This window comes from Neopsephotus bourkii, unplaced genomic scaffold (assembly GCF_033783945.1).
Source record: "Neopsephotus bourkii isolate Nb327-2 ecotype Australia unplaced genomic scaffold, CSIRO-AGI_Nbou_v1 NB_1423, whole genome shotgun sequence".
Taxonomy (NCBI): domain Eukaryota; kingdom Metazoa; phylum Chordata; class Aves; order Psittaciformes; family Psittacidae; genus Neopsephotus; species Neopsephotus bourkii.
This window is the reverse complement of record NW_026901900.1, coordinates 3,070,507-3,095,055: the sequence shown is the minus strand read 5'-3', so window position 1 is coordinate 3,095,055 and position 24,549 is coordinate 3,070,507. Positions and strand designations below refer to the sequence as shown.

Below are 24,549 nucleotides of genomic sequence, written 5' to 3'. Positions count from 1 at the left end.
TAGTGAGACTTATATTCTCTGTTCTACCATGGCCCCACTATTTCCCTTCCCTGAGGCAGCCTTAGTGATACCTAGTGACAGGTGGTCGACCTTCTCCAATTGTCTTTTCCATAGTCTCCAGCAAAATAAAAGCCCAAACTAGAAATAGCTAATACTTTGACTGTGCAAGAGAAAGATTTGCTGGGAATGGGCAAGCTTTTATCCACCTTTCTCTTTCCTCTGTGCTCCTCCACATTAACACCCTTCTTTCCCCAGGTTTGTAGTTCGCCAGGTCACACCAGGTGCACAGAGATAAAAGCCCAGACACTGCTTTTTAGCCACATTCTAAAACATTCCTTAGTTGTTTTAACTTCCTTTGTAGGGGCACTTTCATTCACTCATATGAAACACCAATCAGATGATTAGATAAGCTTCCCTAACACACAGAGCTGACTGATGGCTATTTAAGTACTAAACTTTATGAGTGTGAGGCTGCTTATTTATGTAATACCCTTTTCTTGTACTCCAAAGATAATCTGACCTCAACAAATCCCTAATCTCCATTTTGCAAAGAAGGGAATATTAATTAAATATTTTTTAAGATGATCTAATTAAGAAATTAGATTGGGATCATGGGTCAATGGTTTCAAAAGGGAAAGTAGCAGCAAAGAAGAGAGGAAGGAACAAGGCTTCTGCAGTGTCTAAAGGGCACAGGAACAACATTCAAAATGCTCTATGGCTGGGTAGTGCCATTATCACTCATTCAGAGTAATATCATTTGATTCCTCATACTTTTGTGATGGTAAAGGTCATAAGTGAACCACATACAGGGCACTGATGCACAGTACTGGCCCTGGCATTCTGTTCTACTGATATTGAGTAATGTTTGCACCCTTGCTTTGCTCATGCTTCATTTAGCAGAGTAACCTTTCTTCATCTCAGACCTTATGGGAAAACAAGAATCAATGCCAGCTAGCAAGCTCTGATAATGATTTCTGAAATGCTGAAAACCAGCGACAGTGTTTCTAATTCTCTTCTGAGAGCTAGAATACAAAAAGTATGAATAAGTTTAATGACTTGTGAGACTTCACCCTAAAATATACATCGGTATGGAATAAACTGGGATTATATATTGCAAGCAATATTTGGGGAGAGAGGAGAATAGTTTCTTTAATAAGAAAACAACTATTAAAAAAGTTAAATATTGTTCTTGTTCAAAGGATCAATAGGCAGTCTCCAAGGCCCAACTTGTAATCCACCTAAACCGTGTGCTCCTAGTGTTCCCTTGATTATGGAGTGTGTTTCAGACAGGCTGCACGAGAGCAAGAGCTTTTGTAATTTTATCCATCTCAGCTGTAATTAAAGGGGCAAAATCAGAACTAACAGAATTTTTTCTTTATTGCCAGTAAGAGCACAGCACTGGAGCTGCTGGGCTACTCACTGAAAGGAAGTTCACAGGGCCTACAGAAAACCATGACATTGCTGCTAAGGAAAAAAGCCACCAATGGCACTTCACACCCTCTCACCTTCAGAATCATCTGATTTCAAAAATGAAAAATAGCAACAATTTCAAGAGGATGCCAGCAGAATGAATAACAGTGAAATCAGAGGGACCTCTCAACCTCAGAATGGAAAATGGAGACATTACCCTCTAAATGAATGTGCTGCCTATCTCCTCCCTTATACACAAGCAATTTCATATTCCTGTCAACTGACTGGCACAGTCTTTCCATTTTCCTTTTCTCACCTAGTTCCTGCAGTTCATTTATATGCCTCTAATTCAGCCAAGTTCTTAAAATCTAAATCTTAGGAGCTGCCTTTACCTAATTTCATACTTTGCACCCTTACTCCCATCACCCTTCTCAGCTAAGAAATGGCTGGTAATCGCCAAAAAACCATCCCTGCCCCCAAAGTGCTTGCACCAGTGAGTGCAGTGGGGATGTACTCAAAACCTGCTTGGGACTTTCTCAGCCTTTCTCCCCAGAAGCCTGCTTAAAGCCCTTTCACTTAAAAGACTTTCCCCAGTTGTTGGGACACTCCCTCCTCCTCCTGTTTCATGCTCAGACATCTTTCATTTCTACTAGATACCTTTTCCGCTCAAATCCCAAACTCTTCTTTAATCTGTATCATTCTTTCTGCGTGTCCTGTTGATCTAAACCTGATTTATCAGTTGCTGAATTTACAACAGAGAAATGACATGGTGGATGGAGGATCTGCCTCTGAGGTTAGTCTGAATGCATTTTAAATAAGCCCAGGCTCCGCAATTTCTTTCCTTTGGTAACTTTAAAATGAATGCTACACTGAAAAGTCAGGTGGCACTTAAAGAACTACTGAAAACCCTGATGTCAGTACATGGTTTCAGAACTTGGGAGCCTATACATACACCTTTATGGTTAGTTTGTCAACATGGGCTTCAAACACCACTTTTCTATTGAAGGACGGCTCCTGAAAACTGCCCTGAAACACTATATAACATCAGATTGATTGTCAGATGTTTGCAAAAGTCAGCAACAATCTGCATTTTATTCCAGGAATGGAACTCACAAATAGTTACTTATTAAAACCATCTCCCAGAATGGTGCAGATAATATGTAAAGTCCTCTGCTGAGACACTACCATATAAATCACTATCTTCTCTATTACACGAGCACAGATAAAATCACAGAACCATCAAATCATAGAATGGTTTGGGCTGGAAGAGGCCTTTGAAGATAATCCAGTCCAACTCTGCTGCCCTGGGCAGGGACACCTTCCACTAGAGCAGGTTGCTGCAAGCCCCATCCAGCCTGGCCTTGAACACTGCCAGTGGACAGGGCATCCACAGGTTCTCTGAGCCACATGACAGATAGATACATACGTACAAAAGAAGTTCTCATACTTATTTATTCTTGCAAGTAGGACAGCAAATAAAATACATAAGAACTTTGATTTCTTCAAAACACTCCAGCTCTTGCACTGTTCTGTACCTGACTAATCACAACAATAGCACAAACAAAGACAACACTATCTGCATCTCTGCCTGCAAACTAAGACACAGCTGGTCTGTCAAATTCTGTATCTGCCAGCCTTGAACGTATGCCTGTAAGTACATGCTACTATAGACAATATTAAGTGCTGCAGTACCCATAAATTTTGTCTATCTGCCATAATGACCCAGGGATTCCATCTAATGGGAACAGTAATAATTAGAGCAGGACTGGATTTTCTTCAAAAGCCTAAAGAGCACAAAGCCCCTCACTGCCAGCATTTGCCAGATGGGAACAAACACTGCAAACACCCAAGCTTTGTTTCAAGCTGACAGTTCCCATCTGCACAGGGCTCTACCAGGATAACGAAACCTTGGATAATCCCAAAAGCTTCGGAGAAAAGGACAGCCTGTACAACTTGGTAAGAGAACTGACATGCACACCAAACAGTTAAGGTAAGTAAGGACAAGTCAGTGCTGTGGTAGTGAGATACTTGAGCTGTCCCTGTCTCCCCATCACACTGGTGGGAACTGAAGTCCTTGGAAGCAGCAGAGCCACACAAGCAAGGTGCTGGGCCTGTGACAGCCACTTCTGCTTCTCACCAGGGTGCTTGACCCAAGTGCAGCCCCACTCCCATATGGCTGGGCTGCTTGGCATACTTGAGGTGCATGCCTAGACCTTGCTCAAGGGTCCTCTGCACTGAGCCATACTGTCTCATACATTCACAATTACTTATTCTTTGGGTGTGCTTCTGATAACATTGAAATCAACAGACTTTGGTTGGTTGAATAGGCAGGAGGTTTCATGCTAGTCTAAAACACTCCTCTGCAAAGCCTATTAGGTGAGTATAAACCAGAAGAAAAGAAAAATTAAACTCTCCATCCTTCCCCGTAACAGATAACATGAATTTCTGGTGGTGTAAGTTTGTATTATCAGTACCATTTTTTCCCCCTAAAGCTCTGGTCTCTTTTCAATAAGCTCTGCTTTAGCACAGCTGTCTTACAAATAATTGATGCACTGGCACAGGCACGGAATAAAATGGTACCATGCAGAGGCTGAGGCTGAGATCTGACCTTGGTATTTATGCACTGAGGAGCAGAGTGAGAGTTTTTCAGCTCTCAGGAGTTGCACAGGATATTTTGCCATTCAATGCCAACCACTCATGAAATGAAACTTCTGTAGAATGAGTCAGGAAACAAGTTTATTAACTGCCCTCTCTTTCCTCTTAGGTACTGCCTGAGCAGCAGTTCAGCAAAAGCATTTCAAAGAAATAGAGAAACTTAGGTAAACTGCCCTCAAATCCAACACAGAAGCCGCAGTGAACGTAATAAGATCTTTGACCCTATATTGCAAAACTAATCCAGGATTGCTTACCTAGTGCCCATATATTTCCAGCTTTTACTTTCCTGGTGCTTGTTCCAAGCAATACAGAAGCAGTATTACAGGGAGTATTTACAGATTTAACAGAAAGTTTCTATATCCCTTGTTCTATCTTGTTCTATATCCAGTGTACATTTCCATGCTTCTTCTCCCAAAATCCCAATGAAGGAACAACCTCTAGAAACCCAAGAACCCCATAACTGATGAATACCAGCAATGGGAAGTGTACTCTTTCATCTGCTTCCTCAGCAGGCAGCCTGCCAGCTTGCTGCCAGGGTCACCCTTGGCAAGGTTCTTGTGCGGCTCCTCCTTTGGCGTAGCACAAGGCATTTGCCTCCTGTCAGAACAGCTCCTGCTGCTGGGCTCAGAGGGACTCGAGGTCCTCTCATGCTCCTGTCTGATTACTCTTTTTCTCTTTGAAGATGTTCCAGTGATCACAAGGTACAAAGATTTGTAATTCAGTAATTACTGAATTTTTGTAAAAGAGAAAGTGCCGAAAAGCCTCTTCTGGGTATTTATTTTTTGGGGTTCTTTGGGTTTTTTTTTCTTTTTTTGATGAGTGAAAACCCACCCAAAATTACCTAAGCTGTAAAGACCTTGAAAAATTAGAGGTCAGAGTGCTCATAAGGCAGCTATTTCATTTAGCACTGCTGAGCTGACCATACAGACCGTGTGTATGCGAATTGTGAAAACCCAAAGGGGAAGTTGATTAAAATCAGCAGAACATCAATATAAATCATTATAAAAATACTTGAACATAAAAAAAGCTCAGAAGTGCCTGTTTACAAACAGAACGACATTAAAAGAAAAATATTACGGTCACCATGTGGGCACAAAGCACTTCAAACTTAATGAACCCCAGAATGAATATTGCCTCGATGAACTTATTTTTACCTCCCTCCCTTAATTAAATAGTATCATATTCTTCCTTCTTCAAGAGCCTCATGCAGAAGGTAGACAGTGACTATTTAGAGTAGCAACACTTTTCCCTTCTTTTTCCATGCTCATGCCATAATTACTAAGCAGTGTTTTCAAGCTTCCCTGAGCATATGTGGTTGGGGAAGAGCTATTGTATGGTGCAGCCTCTGAATATTCATCACAACACACGTTCATTAAGGATTTTATCTTATAACCACCCTTTAGAGCAAAAGCGTAATGTTTTCCCTGCTGTATAGATAATCAAATGAGGATCTAAGAAATGAAGGTCGAAAGCACCCATTAGTCCAGAGAGGATGATTTGAGACTCACTGGGATTCACTGCGTCAAAATGCTGGCATCTGTAGAGCAAATGTGAGGGAGGTACAGTGGAGCTAGAGACCTAAACTCCCTTTACAACCATCAGAGAAAACTGGCATATAAAAACATATTTTACTTGCCCTAGTTTAGGCAACTACATCAAGATGAGATGAGCTATCTTTAGAACCTTTCTCTCACTTGACTGTTTTCCAGATCACTTAGTACTATGCAGCAGGTGACTGATGGAGGCAAAATCTGCAATCATTCCAATTAAAATCTCTATCATACCGTATGCTCCAAGGCTTCTAAGTAAGGCTGCATGGGTATCTTTAATTCTTGCGTTTCCCATCCCCAAAGAGCTGAACTGAAAGGAGCTTTACAAAGATAAGAGAAAACTTCCCCCAACACACATAAAATCTTTCGTCACAAAACGCTGCTTCTCCTGAGCACACTGAGCTGCACCCTTTCAAAGACTTCCAAATGTAGCTAAGTCTGGGTGCATTTTCACTGGGATAAGCAGCAGAGACTATCCTGAAAAGGGCTGTTCATCTGAGAGTTTCTCTGGCATGCTCAAGGGTGGAGCCTTTTGCTGTGGTCCATATCCAAACTGGGATGACCTATGAACTGGCAATTTCACGCGTGTACAGCCTGTTCCAGTGCTAATGCTAAAGTGCCAGAAGAGCAATAACTTAGCAAAAGGGCAAAGAAAATGGGCCTGGCATGTTCACTTTCCATTAACAGACAGGAGAGGATTGATGTGGTAACTGGGTGCAACTACACAGTGCGAACAGCACCACTTTAAAATAATCTGCGTAAGAGTTAGGTCCTTGTAATACAGGTCTTCTGTACACTTCAGACTTGAGTTAGCTGTAGAATCCCTAATGCAGATGCTCTCATACTGGCAATGAAATAAAACATTGATTTAGTGGTACAAACAGTGCTTAAACTAGAAGATTTTTATGCTGGTAGAAGACATTTTTGTTGGTCTGAAGTGTTCACTGGGTGAGAACTGAGTAGGGGAGCAAAGAAGCACATCTCGGCTGTTTATTTCTCTATGAGCAAAGACCTCCAAATGTAGCACAATAGCTAGTTTTCTTTTCCCTTTGGGTCCTACTTTAAATCCCAGCTGAAATCAGTGACAGTCTTCTTCTATTGAGTCAAACAGGCGTGGACCAGGCTTTTGCTAACTTCGTGCAAGGCTCCGGATGGCTGACCTAGGGATCAGTGTGTGTAACAACAGCTAGTTATGAGTTGTTGGTGGCCCTCCTGAGCCAAAAAATAGCAGGAGGAACTTCAGAGAAAGTTTGCTTTAGATTTTCTTTGCAGCTATGGGGAATGTTGTGCCAAATCACACCAGTGACAGAACGGAAGCCACAGGCTCAACGTGTCTGCAGTCTAGGGGTTCCTTTTTAATTTCCCATATTTATTTATTTACTTATTTTTACTTTAAGCTGACTGAAGCCTTTAGATTTCAATGAAAAACTCAGGCAAGGTGACCAGAACTTTATATAAAATGAAGGATAAAGAAAAATCGAACTAGGAGTTTTTAAAGAAAGTGTTGAGGGACTTGCTAGGTAGCATAAAACATGTCCCAAAGCTCTGCCTCAAGGTGTACATATTGCTGTCTTTTCATGAATATAACTTTTGGATTAGCTGCTAAAAAGAAAAGTAAAACTAAATCTGTAACTCAGAGCCAATATGGGTTATATCTGCTTGTGTGTAATACAACAGGAAACCTTACCCTAGCAAGCCCTTTCTTTTTCATTAACATCCCCACCTCTGCCCCCCCATTTCCTGTCCCTTTTCTCCCCAGAGCCTCATTGCCTCTGATGCAATTTTATCGACTGGCAAAGCCCTGCTCTGCTTCCAATTTCATGCAGGTAACCTGTGGGTTTGGGTGACCACGTGACTTAACTCACTTCCAAGACAAAGTACTTTTACACTGATGTGGGTTCTGCATGTAAAAATGCGATTTTATCAGCCAGGGAAGAGATATCTGGAGGCACATAAGAGGAAGCAAACAAACTCAGCTTGCCACAGCTTCACCTGTAACCTTGGGAAGTTGTCATATCCTTCATTACACATCTCTTCAGGAGCACTTGGCGCTCCTTTTTTGGCTAGAGGGAGCCATGACTTTTCTACTGGTTGTCAGAACTGAAATTAAAGATAAAACTAGAGAATGATCTAGAGAAGTATTCATCAAACCATCACCACCCTTTGCTCCTCATCCAAGAAGAAAAGAGGTAAGATTCAAATGGAACTTGCAGTCAGATGCTTGCTTGTGGTTGATTTTGAATGAATCTTCAATTATCACAGAAATATCATTTTGTTAGGGCCCTCCAATACCTACACTGAAAGTGCAACATGGCCAATCCATAACAGCTGTCAATATTCTGTCCATTTTCTTTACAAATGAAACTCGTGAGACTTAGGCAAGATCAAACGCCACTAATGTGAGTCACCAATTAAAAAAAGACAAACCCAATTACTTTTTGGCTGAACAGAGGCTAAAACACAGAGCAATTTTTATCAATACTGTTTCCCCAAAGCACTCTGATAAACACTGAGTTCACAGGCTACGGAAACGATCTCTTTAAATGAATGAAGCATAGTAACCATAGAGTTAGGAAAAAGATGAAAGACAGGCTGCTATGGATGTTAAAAATTAGTGTAGGGGAATGTGGTCTGAACAGCAAATGCACAGAGAACATAACATTTCACTTATTGTACAGCTGAGCAGCATCATCAGAAGTGTAATTCTGTGTAACAAGACTACGTTGCAAGATGTGGCACTGGTGCAATTATCTTTGATTAACTATGTTGCTTTCAAGACAAACTCATGCAGCTTAGACGTTGATGTTTTACCCTCTACCTACATTTGCAGCTCACAGGCCTTAGTACTGTGTTGCATACATCTCCCATGTGCTGAATACTACATGGTGCAATCTCCCAGGATCTGCGTCAGATCTCATCCACATCAATTTTGCACTAGAACACCATTAACTGAGAAAGTTTGCATTTAGGCAAAATATTCATACTTTAAAATCTGTCCTTTTTCAGCATAAATGTTCTGTAACATGGTGAATGAACCATGAACCTTACTGTAAAGGGATGAAAATCTGCCCTATTGCATCCAAGTTTAACCTCCCAGTTTATGCCCAGTACAGGTGTTCCAGGAAATGATTTGAGGGATTTTTGGGGTTTTCTCCCCTCGGTGTAACCTGTAAGGCACAGTTTGGGTGTATCACATCAGTGAAAGGAAGTCAAGAGGCAGGAGTAGTTCAGTTCTGTATTTTTAAAACACCTCCCTCAGTGATAGTCTTGGAAGACATTGAGTGTTTTCTTCTCCCTGGAATGGAGGCAGGAATGGACTCTTTGCTGCTGCTTTGCTGCTAGAGATTGGCCCTTTTAGGGACAGCTTCTGGGGTTACAGCCCAAGTTCTCCCTAACAGAAAGAAAATCAAACCTGTCCTTTACTCCTTAGTTTCTCGGATGACTGCGATGCCACTAAACCAAGTCCAAGGCTGATTTTTTTTAATTGGATTTTTTTCTGATCACAGAGTTTCTTTTGCATTGAATTGCATGGCGCAGGCAGAAGATCCTTTAATCTCCAGAAGCTTAATTATCATCTTCTTTGTAAAACTTTCACACGTGCACTTCGAATTTAACTACTTCAGCTACCTGCTCCATTTTTTTTTCCCAGACCAGTACAAATCAGGATACTTCATTATCCTTGTTAGTCTGCTGTTGACCAGCACATGCTAAGTAACAGATAAGCCAATTTGCTGAAAGACCTCTTACAGAATCATAGAATGGTTTGGATTGGAAGGGACCTTAAAGCTCATCCAGTTCCAACCCCCCTGCCATGGGGCAGGGACACCTCTCACCAGACCAGGTTGCTCAAAGCCCCATCCAACCTGGCCTTGAACACCGCCAAGGATGGGGCATCCACAGTTCTCTGGGCACCCTGTTACAGTTCCTCACCACCCTCATTGTGAAGAACTGACTAACTTCCATTGACTCTTGACTAACCTCCATCTGGCCAGAGTATAAGCATGCAGTAGAGATGGCAAATTTCTTTTACACTGCATTTCATGGCACATCTGGATAGCCCTCATGCAAAGTGGAAGGATTTGATCAATCCTTTTTTCCCCCATCTTTTACTAAATATATACGAGGGTTATTTGTTCTTTCCCTCTGCTTACTTGAGGCCTGGATGATGAACAGGAGAGGTTATTACAGCAATCTCCTCCTTCCATCATCTGTTTTCAAGTACTGAAACAAGCACAGTAGCGTATTTTTAACAGGGAGAGGCTGCTTCCACATAAGGATCAAATCCTTGAATTAGCATCTATAAAATTCAGACCAATGCTTGTGAGGAGAGAGGAGCATAGATTAGGAAGGCTCTATTTTAATGAGTCCCCATCATGAAATACATTATATGTTTCAGGCTGATTTTAATTGTACACAATTTAGACTTTGCACACAAGTATAGGTTTCACCTTCCTGTAAAGTCTTTGAATGTAATGTCCATTACTCTCAGTACACAGTAAATAAACCTGAATATTTTCATATACGAAGTGGATCTTGGAAGATAACTCCCCCACCATTTCCTAGTTAGTTACGATAATTAACCTTTAGTTTTCTTTCACAGAGACATCTCATTTCACCATTACAGTTTTTTCTCCCATACAAAGCAATATTTATTAATCTGCTTTTAATGGCCATGGTTTCAAAAGCGGTAAATGTTAATTTGACCTGTTAGAGTAATTTGTAACCCACATGGTTCAGCTAAAGTCTATTTATTTCTCTTTAGGGATGATCAAGAAGTTTGTAAAGAATGAAATATCTGTAAGATTTATTAAATTCTTGTAAAACATGACAACTCCTCCCTTCTGTGATCATCGATCATCTACTTAGCAACATGGCTACCAAACACTAACAACAAATCATAACCAGGCAGAGAAAAGAAAGTAAACCAACATTCTATAGGGCAAATATTCCTATGGGAATCATAGACGTTGCTCATTAAAACATCTCAATTTTAATGGCTTACAACTTGGTCACAGTTCAAACATTTGATGTGATTTTTTCTTATGATGGTTACCTACCCCAGGCTGTATTTTTTGAATTCTCTTAGTGTGAGAGGTGAAACAGGTCAGGGGTGTCTGAGAGAACCACTAGGGAAAACCATTTTGTTTTGGTTTATACTGGAAATTTATGTTCTCTGTGTGTCTCCATTATCTAGCAGATCCAGCACAGAGAAGAACTGAAGAGCCAGGAGGAGGTACAATGGACTTTTGGGGCAAGAAGGGGAGGAACTGAGGTGGGAGGGTGACTGATTTGAAACGAAGCTGAAGTACAAGTAATTTTGTAATGGTTTGCTGAGAATAGGTGAAAGAAGGACAGACATGAAAATTGCAAAAGGCCTTTATGGAGGTAAGACAGCAGTGTGAGAGAAATGTATTGGAAAATCACCTAAGCCTTACTTGGCAAACGACGAAAGAGAAAAATAGGCTGTAACAAGAGGGAATAGCATGTTGGGGATTTAGGACCTTCTAGAAAAGAAGACTCAAACTAGGTCAGTAAGGAAAGGGAAAATCAAGCAGCTGCTGGGAAAAGAAAAAAAGAAGACAGTAATGCAGCAAGGAACCAGAGTAAGAATGAAGAACAGAGGGAAAAATCATCCTGCTTGCATGAAATGGACATGAAGGAACATGGGATCCTGAACCTTTATAGCTCTCCACTGTAAGCAAATGCCTCTGAAACCCACTGGTCACTTACGTCTCTCAAGTCTTTTCTGGTACCCAGGAAGCACATAGGTACTGTGCTTGACAGCTGATCTGATAACCTTGCTAACAGGGAGCAGAGTAGTGGGCTTAACGGTTCTCATGTGTTTGAGGAAGTATTTGGTATAGAATATAAAGTTTATCAAACTGATGGTTATGCAACACAGTGATAGCACTCATTGGATGGAGAAATGGTATTTTCTTACAAGGCCACATTCCACACCTGTGTCACTACTCAGCAGTCCTCATTACGAAACAAATGAACCATTCGTAAGACAAAAACTGTAAGTTTTGAGGGAGCTAGCAGTGGATGACTTGGGTGGCAGGTGTGCACAGCATAAAGAGGGAGCTGCAAAAGAAAGTCATTTGACATGGAGCAGACACCTGACTGCTGCCTTGAATTACCAGATTCCCTTTTTGTCACAACTTCGGTAAAGGCTGAAAAGCACATTTAAACTACACTGGTCTCTAATTGCAAGCAGTTTCTTGTTTCACTACCCGCAGCCAGCAGCAGTATCTCTTCTTGATCACAAAAAGTACTGATGAATCAAGAAATGGGTTTTGAATTTGCCAGCCCAAAATCCTGCCTTTTTTTTTTTTTTTTTAAACCATAATGCCTATTTACCATAGGCTTCCTTGCTACCCATTTATCTTGAGAGGTATTAAAAGCTATTTATCTTCTTTTTAGGTCAGGTAGACAGAGTAGACTCAAGCAGGCAATCAAGCAGGAACTGATGCCTGACCCATAGATATCAATCCTCTTATAGGCTCATGATGAGACTCAGTGAAGTCAGCATGTCATATTTAGTAGAGCATGAGAAATGAAGTGTTAAAAGGAATAACCCACCGTCACTCACCATTGTAAAAAAGCAGTTCCAAAAGCCAGAAAACTCAATGGCAGAAAAAAATCACAAGCCTCAGACTTGTCTGATGCAAAAAGCCTCTTTTGGTGCCAAGGATAAGTCATATTCCAAAACATTTATCTTTCACTAGATGAAACCCTAACAAGCTTGCACTACAGAGAGAGCACTTATTGTACACATCCACATTTGACTGTCAGTTCATACTAATGTCCCTGATGCAGCTACCTGGCACTGACAGCAGAAAGCATAAATACAGTGTTTGATAGATAAGGAACTTGTACAGTAACACGAGAGACTAACATGCCATAACATACTGATTTAAATATCCGCTTAGTTTGTGCAGCATGAACGTGAATCATGCATTGGCCTCTAGGAGAGACCAAAAACCTCATGAGTTTTACCTAGTGACACAACCGTGAGTGGGTATTTCTGGAACTGTTAGAGATATGCCTGTATCATCTTCTGCCTTAAGAAAGAGCCAATACATTTGGAATGACCTTGGGACACTGGGTTTTCTCCTTGAGACATGCATATTGCCTGAACCACTCAAACTGCGGCAGGATTAGCACCTCAGGAAAAAACCACCAGGAACTTAATATCTCTTCATGCAGACAAGGATCTGGGCAGTGCCTTCGATAAGCCTGTGGTCACATACTGATGACAGAAAGGAAATTCAAAATGAATAGCTGCATAAAAGGGTTATTATTTCTCCTTGTGGGTCCTAGGACTATATTGCACGCACACCCAGCTGGACAGAGGCTGAGCAGACAATCTCAACCCTGACATTTCCCACCTGGCACGCTCAATTTTTTGACTTCAAACATTTGTCTTCTAGCATAATTTGTGTATGTGTTTGTGTAGCAGTATTTAAAGTAGAGCAATACTTTAACCAATACAGCTATCCTGACCTTTACTTTGCACATTAATTTTCATTCAATCTGTCTCTGAAGCAGCATAAGAAAGGAAGCTTCTTTAAAGGTTTAAGCAACTAATTCATATTTAGGATTCCAAGGGATTTAGGTCTGTTGCTCTGTGACAGCCAGGAGAGCTGCAGTTGCAGTTGAACGCTAGAGTACACTACCAATCTGTTCTGCCAAAGACTTGTAAGACACAAAGGAAATGTTAATTTTAAATTTATAAAGAAACAGAAAGAAAAAGACACTGTGGAATCCTACAGGCCTCCCGACTCTCCTTCAACTTTCAAGGTCTCGCAACACTTACTAGGTTTATGAGGATCTTGAGTCTATCCTTGGAATCTCTGGAGCTCCTCTTCCTTGGTATTGTAAAACCCTAGAGCTCTTAAAGGGCTCCATCGTTCTGGATATGCTTGAGTGATACTGCTTTATGAAACTTAAGGGGCAGTCCATAAGTTCCTTTTTCTTCTATATTTCTTGTCTTGCACAAATTACTGAAAGTCTACACTGGATCATGGATCACCTCACCTGATGTTCATGCTATGCAAGCTTTCTGTCCCTAGTGCTCTTCTTGTCAGGCAACGTTACAGGAGGGTGAGGGAGATTTCTTTAACTGTAGTCTCATAAAATTATTACGGCCTTTTGTTTGCTTTGGTTGGTTGGGGTTTTTTTAGAATGGGTGAACTTAAAGAGGCAAAAAGCTTGGACAGTGTTTGGGAAACTCCTGTCAGATTTACGAGCAAGTGACTGTGTTAATAATTCCCTAGAAAGCTGCACCAGTGGTAAATGTCAAGTTCAGAAAATTGAGGGTGTTGCTCTAGCTAAAGTTGACCAGTTCTGTGTCAGGGTTACTCTGGCAGCTTGGGACTGAAAAACAAGCTGACCTTGCCTGTTTGCAGAGAGCAATTACAGGATACCACATTCCAGCAAATCTATTTGGGCTCAAATAAGTGCCAGAGTTGTTAAAGAAGCCAGAGAAACACATGGAATTTGAATGTGCAATAAGCAGCTCCTTCATTCCTGAAGACCACAGAGAGGTTTGAACTAAGAAACACCCAGTGAGAGAGAAAGATGGAGTGTCTCGCAGGTGCAAATAGCTAACAAAAGCTTATCATTATGCCAAAGTTCTGACACACTTAGCTACAATTAAACAGTAGTTAACCGTTTATCCTTTGTTAACAGTAATTCACTGTTTTATCCTTTGAATCAAGGATTACCCCAGTAAGAACACTCAAAATTTAAAAAGTAGATTGCTCAAAAGCTCAGCAGCAGCAGTTTATGAACTAGAGTTACATACAGACGTTGTGGGCCAGAATTTAAACTCAAGGTAGTCATTACTTTTCTGAATGCTCCCTTTTGGAGTAAATATGGAAGATTACACAAGCAGATGCAACCCCAGTTACAGAGACGACAGAAAGCCCAGTAGCATCCTGGCAGATTTTGGAAAACCTGAAGGGAAACTGCATCTGCTCTGCTTCCAAATAAATGCAGTCATGAACTTTTACTTCTTATTTTAGAGAGGGGCAGTGTGAGTCTCTGTTTGCAGCTTGTTATTGGCACTGCATTCTACTTCTCTTTGACTGACAATGCCTGACCTACAGCTTCCAAGCTCTGAGCAGCTCGGTAGGACACTTCGCCCAGACCACTGCCAAAGAGTGAGAACTTCAGTCTTCCCGACCTAAGTTTATAGCTTGGAATTAACATTTGCTGTTTGGTTGCCACAGGGAAGGATTCAGGCTGCAAAATTATTTTGGCAGTGGCAGCAAGTCACTGCTAGGCACCAGCCTGCTTCTTCCCCTTCACTTCCACACCATGAGGGGCACCGGTATAGTCATGGCAGAGAGAGCTGCAATTCAAACATCTCCCACCACAGGTTATTCACATAACCATAAAGCTCAGACACTTTAGGTGTAAGGATTACAAAGAAAAGTGATAAAGAAGCCCATGAAGTTTATGTTACTCACACACAGTTAAGCGCAGGGCAAGTCACCATATCCATCTCCTCCACAAATACTGAAGCGAAGCATTATTAAAGCCTCACAAAATAAAAACTGCAGGAATAAGCAACCACATTGCTTCACAATTGGAGGAGGTATTCTGGAAAACAGGCGTTTGGAAGACTGCTGCCTTCCACAACTTCAAATGTAACTTTTATCAGGTCATAAAATATTTTCTCAGAAATCATGTTTTCCTGTTTTCCTTGGGGATTATCTTGGTATTTCCGAACTCTTACTATTTAAAAGTCTCTTAGAAACTATACAGCAATATACTCCACACACCAACCTGGAAACATTTGCAGTAGCAAAAAAACCCCCAGAAGCTAGTATCATCTCTTCCAAGAAGCAGAACTGACAAGTTTATTTCCTAGGACCTAGCCAAGCAGGACACTTCAGGATGTATTTAAGCAAGCACCAGTGTAACCCCAGAGAGTTAATGGGACTAGCCACATCTCCTACATTATATACACATAATTACCCTTCACAGAACCCCATGATATTCTTTTTACTTCAGTTTGTCTAGGTTCCAGAAACAATAAAATGTACAAGCTTCCCAGGTGACCTCTTGAAGACTTCAAGCAAAGGAACTAAGCTTCAAGAAATATAGCACCTCTGAAACAGCTTATGCTTACAGGAGTATAAAAAGCCAGTTACACACTACGGGACTGTAGCTGAAAAATAGTTCAGAATTACTTTCTTCATCTAGTGTAAGCTTTTTAAATCAAGTTCCAATTTCATGCTATCAGAGTATATTTTATGTCCTTTTCCAGTTCTGGCCACACAGAATGCTACTTTACAGGATATAAACATCTGCTAACAGAAGAGAGGATATTAAAGCAAGTAATGGTTCAATTATAGCTCTAGGAGCAAGATATTCTACTCAACGCTTATACCAGGAAGAGAATGCACCAGAATTTTATATAACTTTTGTTTCTCCCCTCCCTCCCCATCAGGCTAACCTACTAAACTAGTTTCAAGCATCCTTAAGCCACCTTACCTAATGCCCTTCCTACCGTTTTAGCCTATTTTCATATGCAGATCAACCCTGAAATGGCATTACAAACAGCTTGTCTTGTGGGTAGCATAAGAGTTGGGGGAGAGAGTAACATTTCTGTAATTCTTAAATTTCTCTTCATAGCTCATTGCCTCCCTTTCAGGTTACTCCCAACTTCGAGTTCACTGCTCTTTCAGAAGTACGTGAAGATTAAAATCAGCACTGTTTTCCTGGGCCAGGAATCAATGGATTAGGATGAGTGATTTTCAGCCTTTGCACCATGGTAATAACATAAGTGCAGAAAGAAAAGAAAGCTTCCCAACAAGATTTTTCACACCACTGCCAGCAAACTAAGCAGGGCACGCACACTGGAAAAATAATAAAAACCTACCGGGGGCTAGATAAAATTTAACAAAATCATGATGCATTAGAAAGAAAACCTGCGGGATCCCTCCTTATTTCTTCTCACAGACACTGCAGGACCACCATCTCATACATTTCCCAGTGTTTGATGCCCTTTTCCTTCCTTCTTTCTGACTCCACAAGTCTCAGCTTCTTCTACCTGTTTGAATTTTCACAGCATTACAGGTTCATTGCCAGGAAGGCAGGAATAATAAATACAGATTTGTTACTGAGATCAAAAGGGAGACAGCAGAGTTTATTCATAGAGAGAATGCGAGAACATGAAGAGACCAACTGGTAAGTACTGCCTGTACAGTTTTAAACTAAGTTCTCTATCTGCCTGCCCTGAGCTCTATCCAAGTAACACTGAAAAGAAGGTTCCTGCCCTGAACAACTGCAGCTTAGAGCACAATAGTGCTTCTCATGGTGTGGTCCTGTCCTCACACAAACCTGCAAAGGTTTTTAAAATACCCTCAGTGAAACTGAGGCCAATTCCGTCCCTGGGCTACACAGGAGAATGGGGATGACAGCTTTCTCTGAAAGGAAAGCCTTGCTGGGAACTTCATTTGTCTAAAGCCAGGGGTTCTTTTTTTCAACAAGAGCTCATTCTTAGAGAAAGTGGAGTATAAGGAATCTGGTTTTAAGTGTGATGATGAACAGGGTTTGGCCATCTGTCATCTGCCAAAGAAGAAAGAAATGAAAACACCTAAATTCTGGTTCTCTTCACGTTACAGGATCATTTGCAGGATATGATACAGGATCATCTGCATTTTCTTTTTCCACATGGGCAGTCCCTGCCCAGATGCTGAGCTGTTTCCACCTTTCTGGACATGAACCTTGCACAGCTGTCCAGTAGGTCTGCCAGACACCACAGAAACCTGTCCCTCCATTCTTGATAGACAAGTAAACAGAGATATATAATAATAACAATAATGACAATAATGATACTACTACTACTAATAGAATCTGTCTTGGAGGAGAACAAAGAGGGCTGTTCCACCATAAACAAGTATCTGCCCATTATTATTCTAAGTATTAATCTTTTCCATGGCTTTTAAGTTTGACAATGCTATTTCACCAATTCCTATGAGGCTGCTTTACTGCTAGGCTAAAAATTTGACTCTGGAACTGAGGAGAAAAAGAAGAGGAAGATCCCCAAATAGAGAAGAAATATTTTTGTCTGACTGGTGAGTATTTTTGTTTCTTGCTGCCATGAATTTTCTGTATCTTGCAAAAAGGGAGGGGATATGACAACTTCCAAAACAAATGGAAATAACTCAATCCCAAGTCTTATGTGAGAAATCATCTGCTGTCCTTAACTTTCCAAAACACCTTCCATATCTTCAGTAAGTTCAATCAAAATCTGTATAAAGTATAAGCTCATTTTTCAAGCCATGATTTGCCACCTCTACGTTTCTTAACAAATTTTCTCTTCCCCATTCTTTTGTGTGTGGTGGTTTTGTGACTCTTCAATAATGTCTTGGCCATCTAGCAGCACTAGCAAAAGGCAAATGAATTCTTGTTGAAGCAGGTAAGCCTCTCTTTCATGTGACACAGAAATACTTACACTTCATTAACCTTTATTATAACCTAGTCACTGGAAAAGTTACTTTCATACAATCCACACTTTGGTTTCACTCTACAAACCATAAAATGTCAGAATGCTAAATTGCAGTAAAATACTGCTCACCTCCTTATGAACCCAAGATTAATGATACGGTGCAGAAAGGAATAGCAGTGCTGCTAGGAGCATAACAGGTCATGATCACTTCTAAAATACCCCATCAAGAACATGCAGCAAAACACAACAGATGATTCCCAGAACTACAGCCCCACTTCTTAACCTACCCATTACTGAGACATCATATTCAACCAGCAGAGTTGCCTCCTGTCCACACTGTTTGAGAATACTCATGGCTTCAGCATGTGTTGTTCCCAACAGTCGGATACCATCAACACTCAGCAGCCTGTCTCCAGGTTTGATTGTGCCCTCTCTGAAGGGAGATTAAAGGAATGAACGTTATTAATACAAGATAAATTGATTTGGAGATAATATCATTTTTATGCAAAGTGATTCCCTCACACCCTCTCTGACATCCATCCCTCTTGCCTTAACACTTAACACTTACTTTGACGATGAGAATGTTCAGAGGGTGCAGTGGAAAGGAAATTGCTATAATTGGAAAGTCAGAACTAGAAAACAGCTTACCACATAGCTAAATAATCAAGTCACCTTACATTGCAACTAAGTATAGCTTCTGCTTCAACATATGCTTGCTTTCTGCCTTGTCGTCACAACTCCTCTTTCATACATACATAAACACCTCCTCCCCCAATGTTTTCTTAAAAATAAATATGAGGTGCAAACACATGGGTGCAGAAACAGATTGCAAAACATGAATGCTTATTTACTGATTTTCTTCAAAAATACCCCTTACTCGGATAATTCAATTTTTCTTCCTATCTAAAACCAATTTGTCTATAAATATGCACTGTCTCCCAGGTCTATCTCATAATGTATTCCATGTTAGAAAATGTAGTACTAACATTGTCATCTCAGGAACTGGGGAGAGAAACAAGGAAGCAAGGGATATGAGGATGTTAAGAAAGGGAGGGACAAAAGACAAACACTCTCTTGCACCATTCGCTTCTCAACCAATGTTTTCAGGGTCAAAAATGGTCAACATAGTCAACCCACTTTAAAGAAACTGCCCTTTAACTTTCTTTAATTGTTTAAGGACACAAATGTAATTGTTGAAAATACAATTCATACATATAAATAAAGTGAATATTCTTATTTTATACAGCTACAAGATGGTACTACATAAATACATGCTCACTGGGCCAAAACACAAATCTGTATGCAGAAATTGTCCAGGTGAAGTTATGTGTGAACTCACATGCAGATACATACAAACATCTTAACAGAACAATACAAACAACACCCAGACACATGACAGTACTTTTTCTGAAGTGCAAGAGTATTAAGAGCATAAAAAGCGACATCAATTGTCTGAAGACTGAAGAAAAATGTGCTCTGACCTATTGCAGGCATTTTTTCTCATGATTTTGGGTTGCTTTTTTTAAGTTAATGGGAAAGTCTTGAAACACGTAACATGCTAAACTATTGTTCAGACACACCATGATGCGCTGAGCCTTTGTGGTTGCCTATTCCTGTTGTTACTCTAATTGAATGCATAATTCATGATTTTCAAAGGAACAGGTTTGAATGTACCCACGTGACTCCAACTCCTAACTTCTGCCCCAAAGAATTCACTTTTCTCCATCTCTCCTTCACATGCACTCCAGAGAAAGATGAACTGTACCTGTCAGCAGGCCCTCCAGGTCTAACGCATGTTATTACAACAGGACGAGATTTATTTCTGTCATCGTGTGCTCCGCCTAGAAAGGGAAAAGTGAGAGAAAGCACACCTTCATTCAATGTAGTTTATGAAAGCTGATTTCTAAATGGAAAGCCTAAATCTTGCAGCATGCATACTTACAGATGGGCTAAAAAGATCAAAAAATGGCCAAGCCATTAATGTGAACCTCCACTGAATTTTATCCTAAAATAAAAGTGACCTACTGTATGGGATAGGTGATTTCTTCAGAGTGATTCTTAATAAATGTATATGCTTTTCTTAGAACCCTTACTCTGTAAGTATGACCTCAGTGTGAAAACTTACTGCTCTGAACTGTCTGCAGTACACCTGTACTTCATGCATATTCAGAATAGTAAGGAGTCACTAAGGAATTTATATATTTAACAAAAAAACCCATTTTTTTCTGAGAAAAAACTCCTAATAATTTATATTTGGGGTATATTATTTAACAACTGCATGTTTTCTTTGGTTCTCTCATACACGCATAACACTTGTACTATTCAGACTATCAGCACAATTAATCAACCTAATTTATACACATACCATATGTGAATCTTCTTAAAGAACTACAGTCTTCCTGCTTATTTCAGTGGTAGCAGGATCTGGTCTAATCTGAAACAAAGCTTCTCAGGGTCCTGGCATAGCTGATTAATTACTCTTCTTCCATAGAAAAAAATATTAGTGTCTTACAAAAGCAGTACATGACTGCATGGAAAACAGAACACAGAAATCACTGAGAATTCTACAAACTGTGCATCAGAAATCTTGAAACAATTTCAAAATGCCATAAAAACTGACAACTTGTTTGCCGATTTAGAAAATACAGACAGCTCAAATTTAATGATGACTCACCTCTTATCACAAATCCAAAAGTGTTCCCCTCTTTATGTAAAGTAACTTCCACAGTTCTGAAGACGAGACCTGATCCCTGTACAGCTAAAATAAATAAACGAATAAATAAATAATCCAAACCTCAATTGTTATTATTTTACCAATTCTACACACACATCTGCACTCTTCCCAGTTCAAGGTAGATACTGTCTGTGCTCCTGGTCATATGACTGGAAAATCTCCAGTACAAAAGAGTCAGATTAAAGACCTATCAAATCATCTTCTTTTTTGAGAGCATTTTGGGTTGGATATTTTGCAGATTGCCAACTGTTTGGAAAAAGAGCCAGAGATGCACATAATAGGCGAGGAATTTGAGCCTTACTGCTTAAATTGTGGCATAATCTTGCTTTCCTTCTAGTTACAGAAGAGAGCTAGAGAAGATGGAAATAAACAACGAGACACAAAAATGACAAATTCTTAAAGCTACCTGGAGTTGGTTGTGCAGCCATGAAAACATTGATTTGGATTAAAGTCAAGGCAGTTGTGATTTTTAGGGTGTACCTCTTATCTTAGATTACTAGATTAATAAACAGAAATTATTTCGTACCATAAGGATTGGTTTGTGTTTTGGTTTGTGGGGTTTTTTCCTTTTTCAAAATATAAGATGCTCCTTCAACATTGGTAAGGGAATAAGAAAAAGTCTTTGACTTGTAGTCGAGTCAGTATTTCCCCTGTAAGCACTAAAGGAGCGGTGCACAGCTGGGTGAGGAGGTGAGAAGTCTAATGCACATACCAACACAGCTGGGTGTGATAATCCACTTTACACAATTTGAAACCACTGCTGTTAAGAGACCAGTTGCCAGTTTACTATTGGCTTTACAGGAAAAACTTTGGCAGGCTGTAAGAGCTGCCTTTTCCAAAGGAAAAGGACATTGGGGAAAATCACACACACACACACACACACTTCCCAGATTCCAGGAAGATACTCAAACAGCACAATGGACATAAACATCTGTGAGCAGCAGAACTGGCAAAAACTTAATGTTCTTCACCCTGCAGTGAACAGTTTCCATGTCTCCCATTAGGATACCATGAGTGGGTAATGGACACCAGAGGCTGAACAGACTGGGAGGCCATGAAAGGCCCCAGGAAGCAGCGGTGCCCTTTTAAGAGCTTCACATCTCTGTTTTTGAGGACTCCCCTGCTTGGGGGATCTCAACAGACACTTGAGTGTCTATTTCTGTGAAATGTACTGTAATGTACTTTTTTTTTTTGAGTCTTTCCATTGTTATTAAAATAGTTACTGCAGGGAACCAGAAGAACCACCCAGTGAAATCACATAAATCTAAATTCCTTAGGAAAACAGGTGAAAGACAGCCCTCCAAAGCATTGCTCTGTATTACAGTAATTCCAGCTACAGCTTGAAGATCAGGACCATGGTACTGAAGTACATGTGGCTGATTCCTTTTCAGCTGGAAACATTTTACTGACTGAAAAGGACTGAATTACAGAGAGAAGACAACTCTTGCTTTCGTTGTCAGCAGAAAGTGGCCCTGCGCGTAGCTCAAGCTGAACCCATGCTTGCTAATCTGCTTGGTGTGGCCTGTAACCTCCACTGTGGACAGGCAAAATTCGTAGTGCAGCAACAAGGAATAGCACACAGCATCTTTCCACTTGGGGAACAACCTCCCAGGCAGCTGTTCTTCCACCCCAGCCTCACCCTGGCAGGGGAAAGGAGTCCTTAAAACCTCTAGCGACAAGAAAAGGCAAATGAGCGGCAGGCATGGCTCATGTTCCAGTTAAAAACATTGAGGTGGCTCACGCTGAAAATAGCAGCTGGAAGCTCTTGCTGTGAACACTGCCAGACAGGGAAGGAAGCACCAGGGAGAGTGGGAATTACTAGTGCTCAGCCAGATTTAATCCGTCTTTATTAAAGCTCTGACATTTCCCCACTCTGAAACCATGGTACTCCTCTCTCAGAGGGGGCAACCACAAGAACAACAGTAGAATTTCATTAGGTATTGGGCAGGGAAGGAGGTGCCAGGACTTCACCACATAACCTACTGGAAAACTTCTGTGTATAATGAAGGCACCGTGTCTAGCTTGTTCACTAGAAGTTGGTGGAACAACTAAACTGCTAATTATCTCCAGCTTCTCTAGTGATGCTAGTATAAAGAAGTCAGAAATTCCAAGGACTTAACAACAAAGTTATGATCGCTACTGTAATTTAGCATGCTAAGATCCTGTTTCAGTGGGCGAGAGTGGCACATATGCCAAATGCAGGTGTAACAGAAGGAAGCCCACTTAATAAGTGCAAAACAAAGAATACCCATAAACCAATTAATGTCACCAGCAAAATAACTCTGAACTAAGCTGACTTCATTAACTCAAATACAGTGCTTCTGAAGTTCCCTTACCACAGGCAAACACTAATCAACAGAGGACATTCAAAACATATTAAGGTGGTTGTCAGGAGGTCATAAAAAACCAAATATGTGACTAGACTAGCTCTGCAGCTGCTAGAAAGCAGTGGGGAGTTCTCCACCCTTGAGCATCCAAGAGAGTGATGGATTTTTTGGCATCTATTGCGAGGAAAGTCTATTTAAGGAGACAGAAGCTTCCTAGTTGGCTCTGCAGATTTTCCTGGCTGAACACCAGCAAACAATATCTTCTCTCCTCCAGTGAGCAGCATGAAGGAGCACACACTCTTTCAAAGGCATGCCTAGTGGTGGTGCCAGCCAGCCACCGACTCTTTCACTTTAGGTCCCGGATTCCCAATTCATTTCTCTGGCTTTCACTTTATACCTGATAGCCTCAATTCCCACTGCTTTTCCCCTACAGATGCGCAAAGACATAAGCACAAAAAGAATGAGTAAAGGAGAGGCAAGGAAAACATTCAGTAGCACTCTGTTACTTCAGCATCGGCATAAACTTATGTTTTCAGGACAATCCTGCTCAGCGAGAAGCCCTTGCTTCAGCCACACAATTCTTGCAGGTTTATGTATCCCCATGGAAGCTCTTGCTTCAACCACGCAATTCTTGCAAGTTTATGCATCCCCATGGCTTAGCCCACTGGGTCTTCTGCTCTATAAATGAGATGTTGGCTGGAAGTGATGTCAGAAAAGACTGGAAAAGTCCCAAAATATGTTGTTGATATGGGAGAGCAGGAGGGTGCTGCAAATTAAGAGAAGGAAGGAAAACGCAGAGGCAGAACTCACAGATATTCACCGGTCTCATCTCAAAAGACCTTATTGTAACAAGAAAGATTCTCTTGCCCTGGAATCTACCTATCTGATTCCCAGTATTCAAAACTGTAAACAAATAAACAACAACAAAACAGGGAAGGCTGAGAACTCTGTTCTGTTGTTGATGGGATTTATGCTTCTAAAAACACTTGAGCATTTCTGAGAGCATCCCCCTGTACTGCCAGTTCTTTCATACTGCTTCCATGTTCCGTGATAAGCCAGAGGAAAAAAATGTAAGAAAACAACCACTACAAAAAATTAAGATCACCAACCATTGTGGTTTAAAACCAGGACACCAACCATGCCCATCTCACCACTGACAACATGTTTGTTATTCTGCATAGGTTACAATTTGCTCTGCTGTTACTTACTGACTGGAGGCAGCTCATATTCCACTTCTAAAACAACCCTCTCGCCAACATTCTTGAGCAGACTGATGATCTCATCATGGCGAAATTTGGTCAGGTTGATTCCATTCACAGATTTGATGTAGTCCCCTACATCCAGCTGGTCACTCCTAGGAAAAAATACATATTCCTTTTGTTAAAGACAGATATGCTGGACCAAACT

General features: G+C 40.7%; 1 protein-coding gene across 17 annotated transcripts in view; it reads right to left on the bottom strand.

Moving 5' to 3' along the window:
• The window catches only part of GRIP1 (glutamate receptor interacting protein 1), a 327,255-nt gene that overhangs the window by 54,478 nt on the left and 248,228 nt on the right, over positions 1-24,549 (bottom strand). For all 17 annotated transcript variants that reach the window (XM_061368069.1, XM_061368073.1, XM_061368079.1 and 14 more), the window contains 4 exons: positions 24,351-24,496; positions 20,756-20,839; positions 19,847-19,922; positions 18,369-18,514 (listed from right to left, as the gene is read on the bottom strand). In XM_061368069.1, coding sequence (XP_061224053.1) covers positions 18,369-18,514; positions 19,847-19,922; positions 20,756-20,839; positions 24,351-24,496 — 452 coding nt within the window. The remainder of the gene's footprint in view (positions 1-18,368; positions 18,515-19,846; positions 19,923-20,755; positions 20,840-24,350; positions 24,497-24,549) is intronic.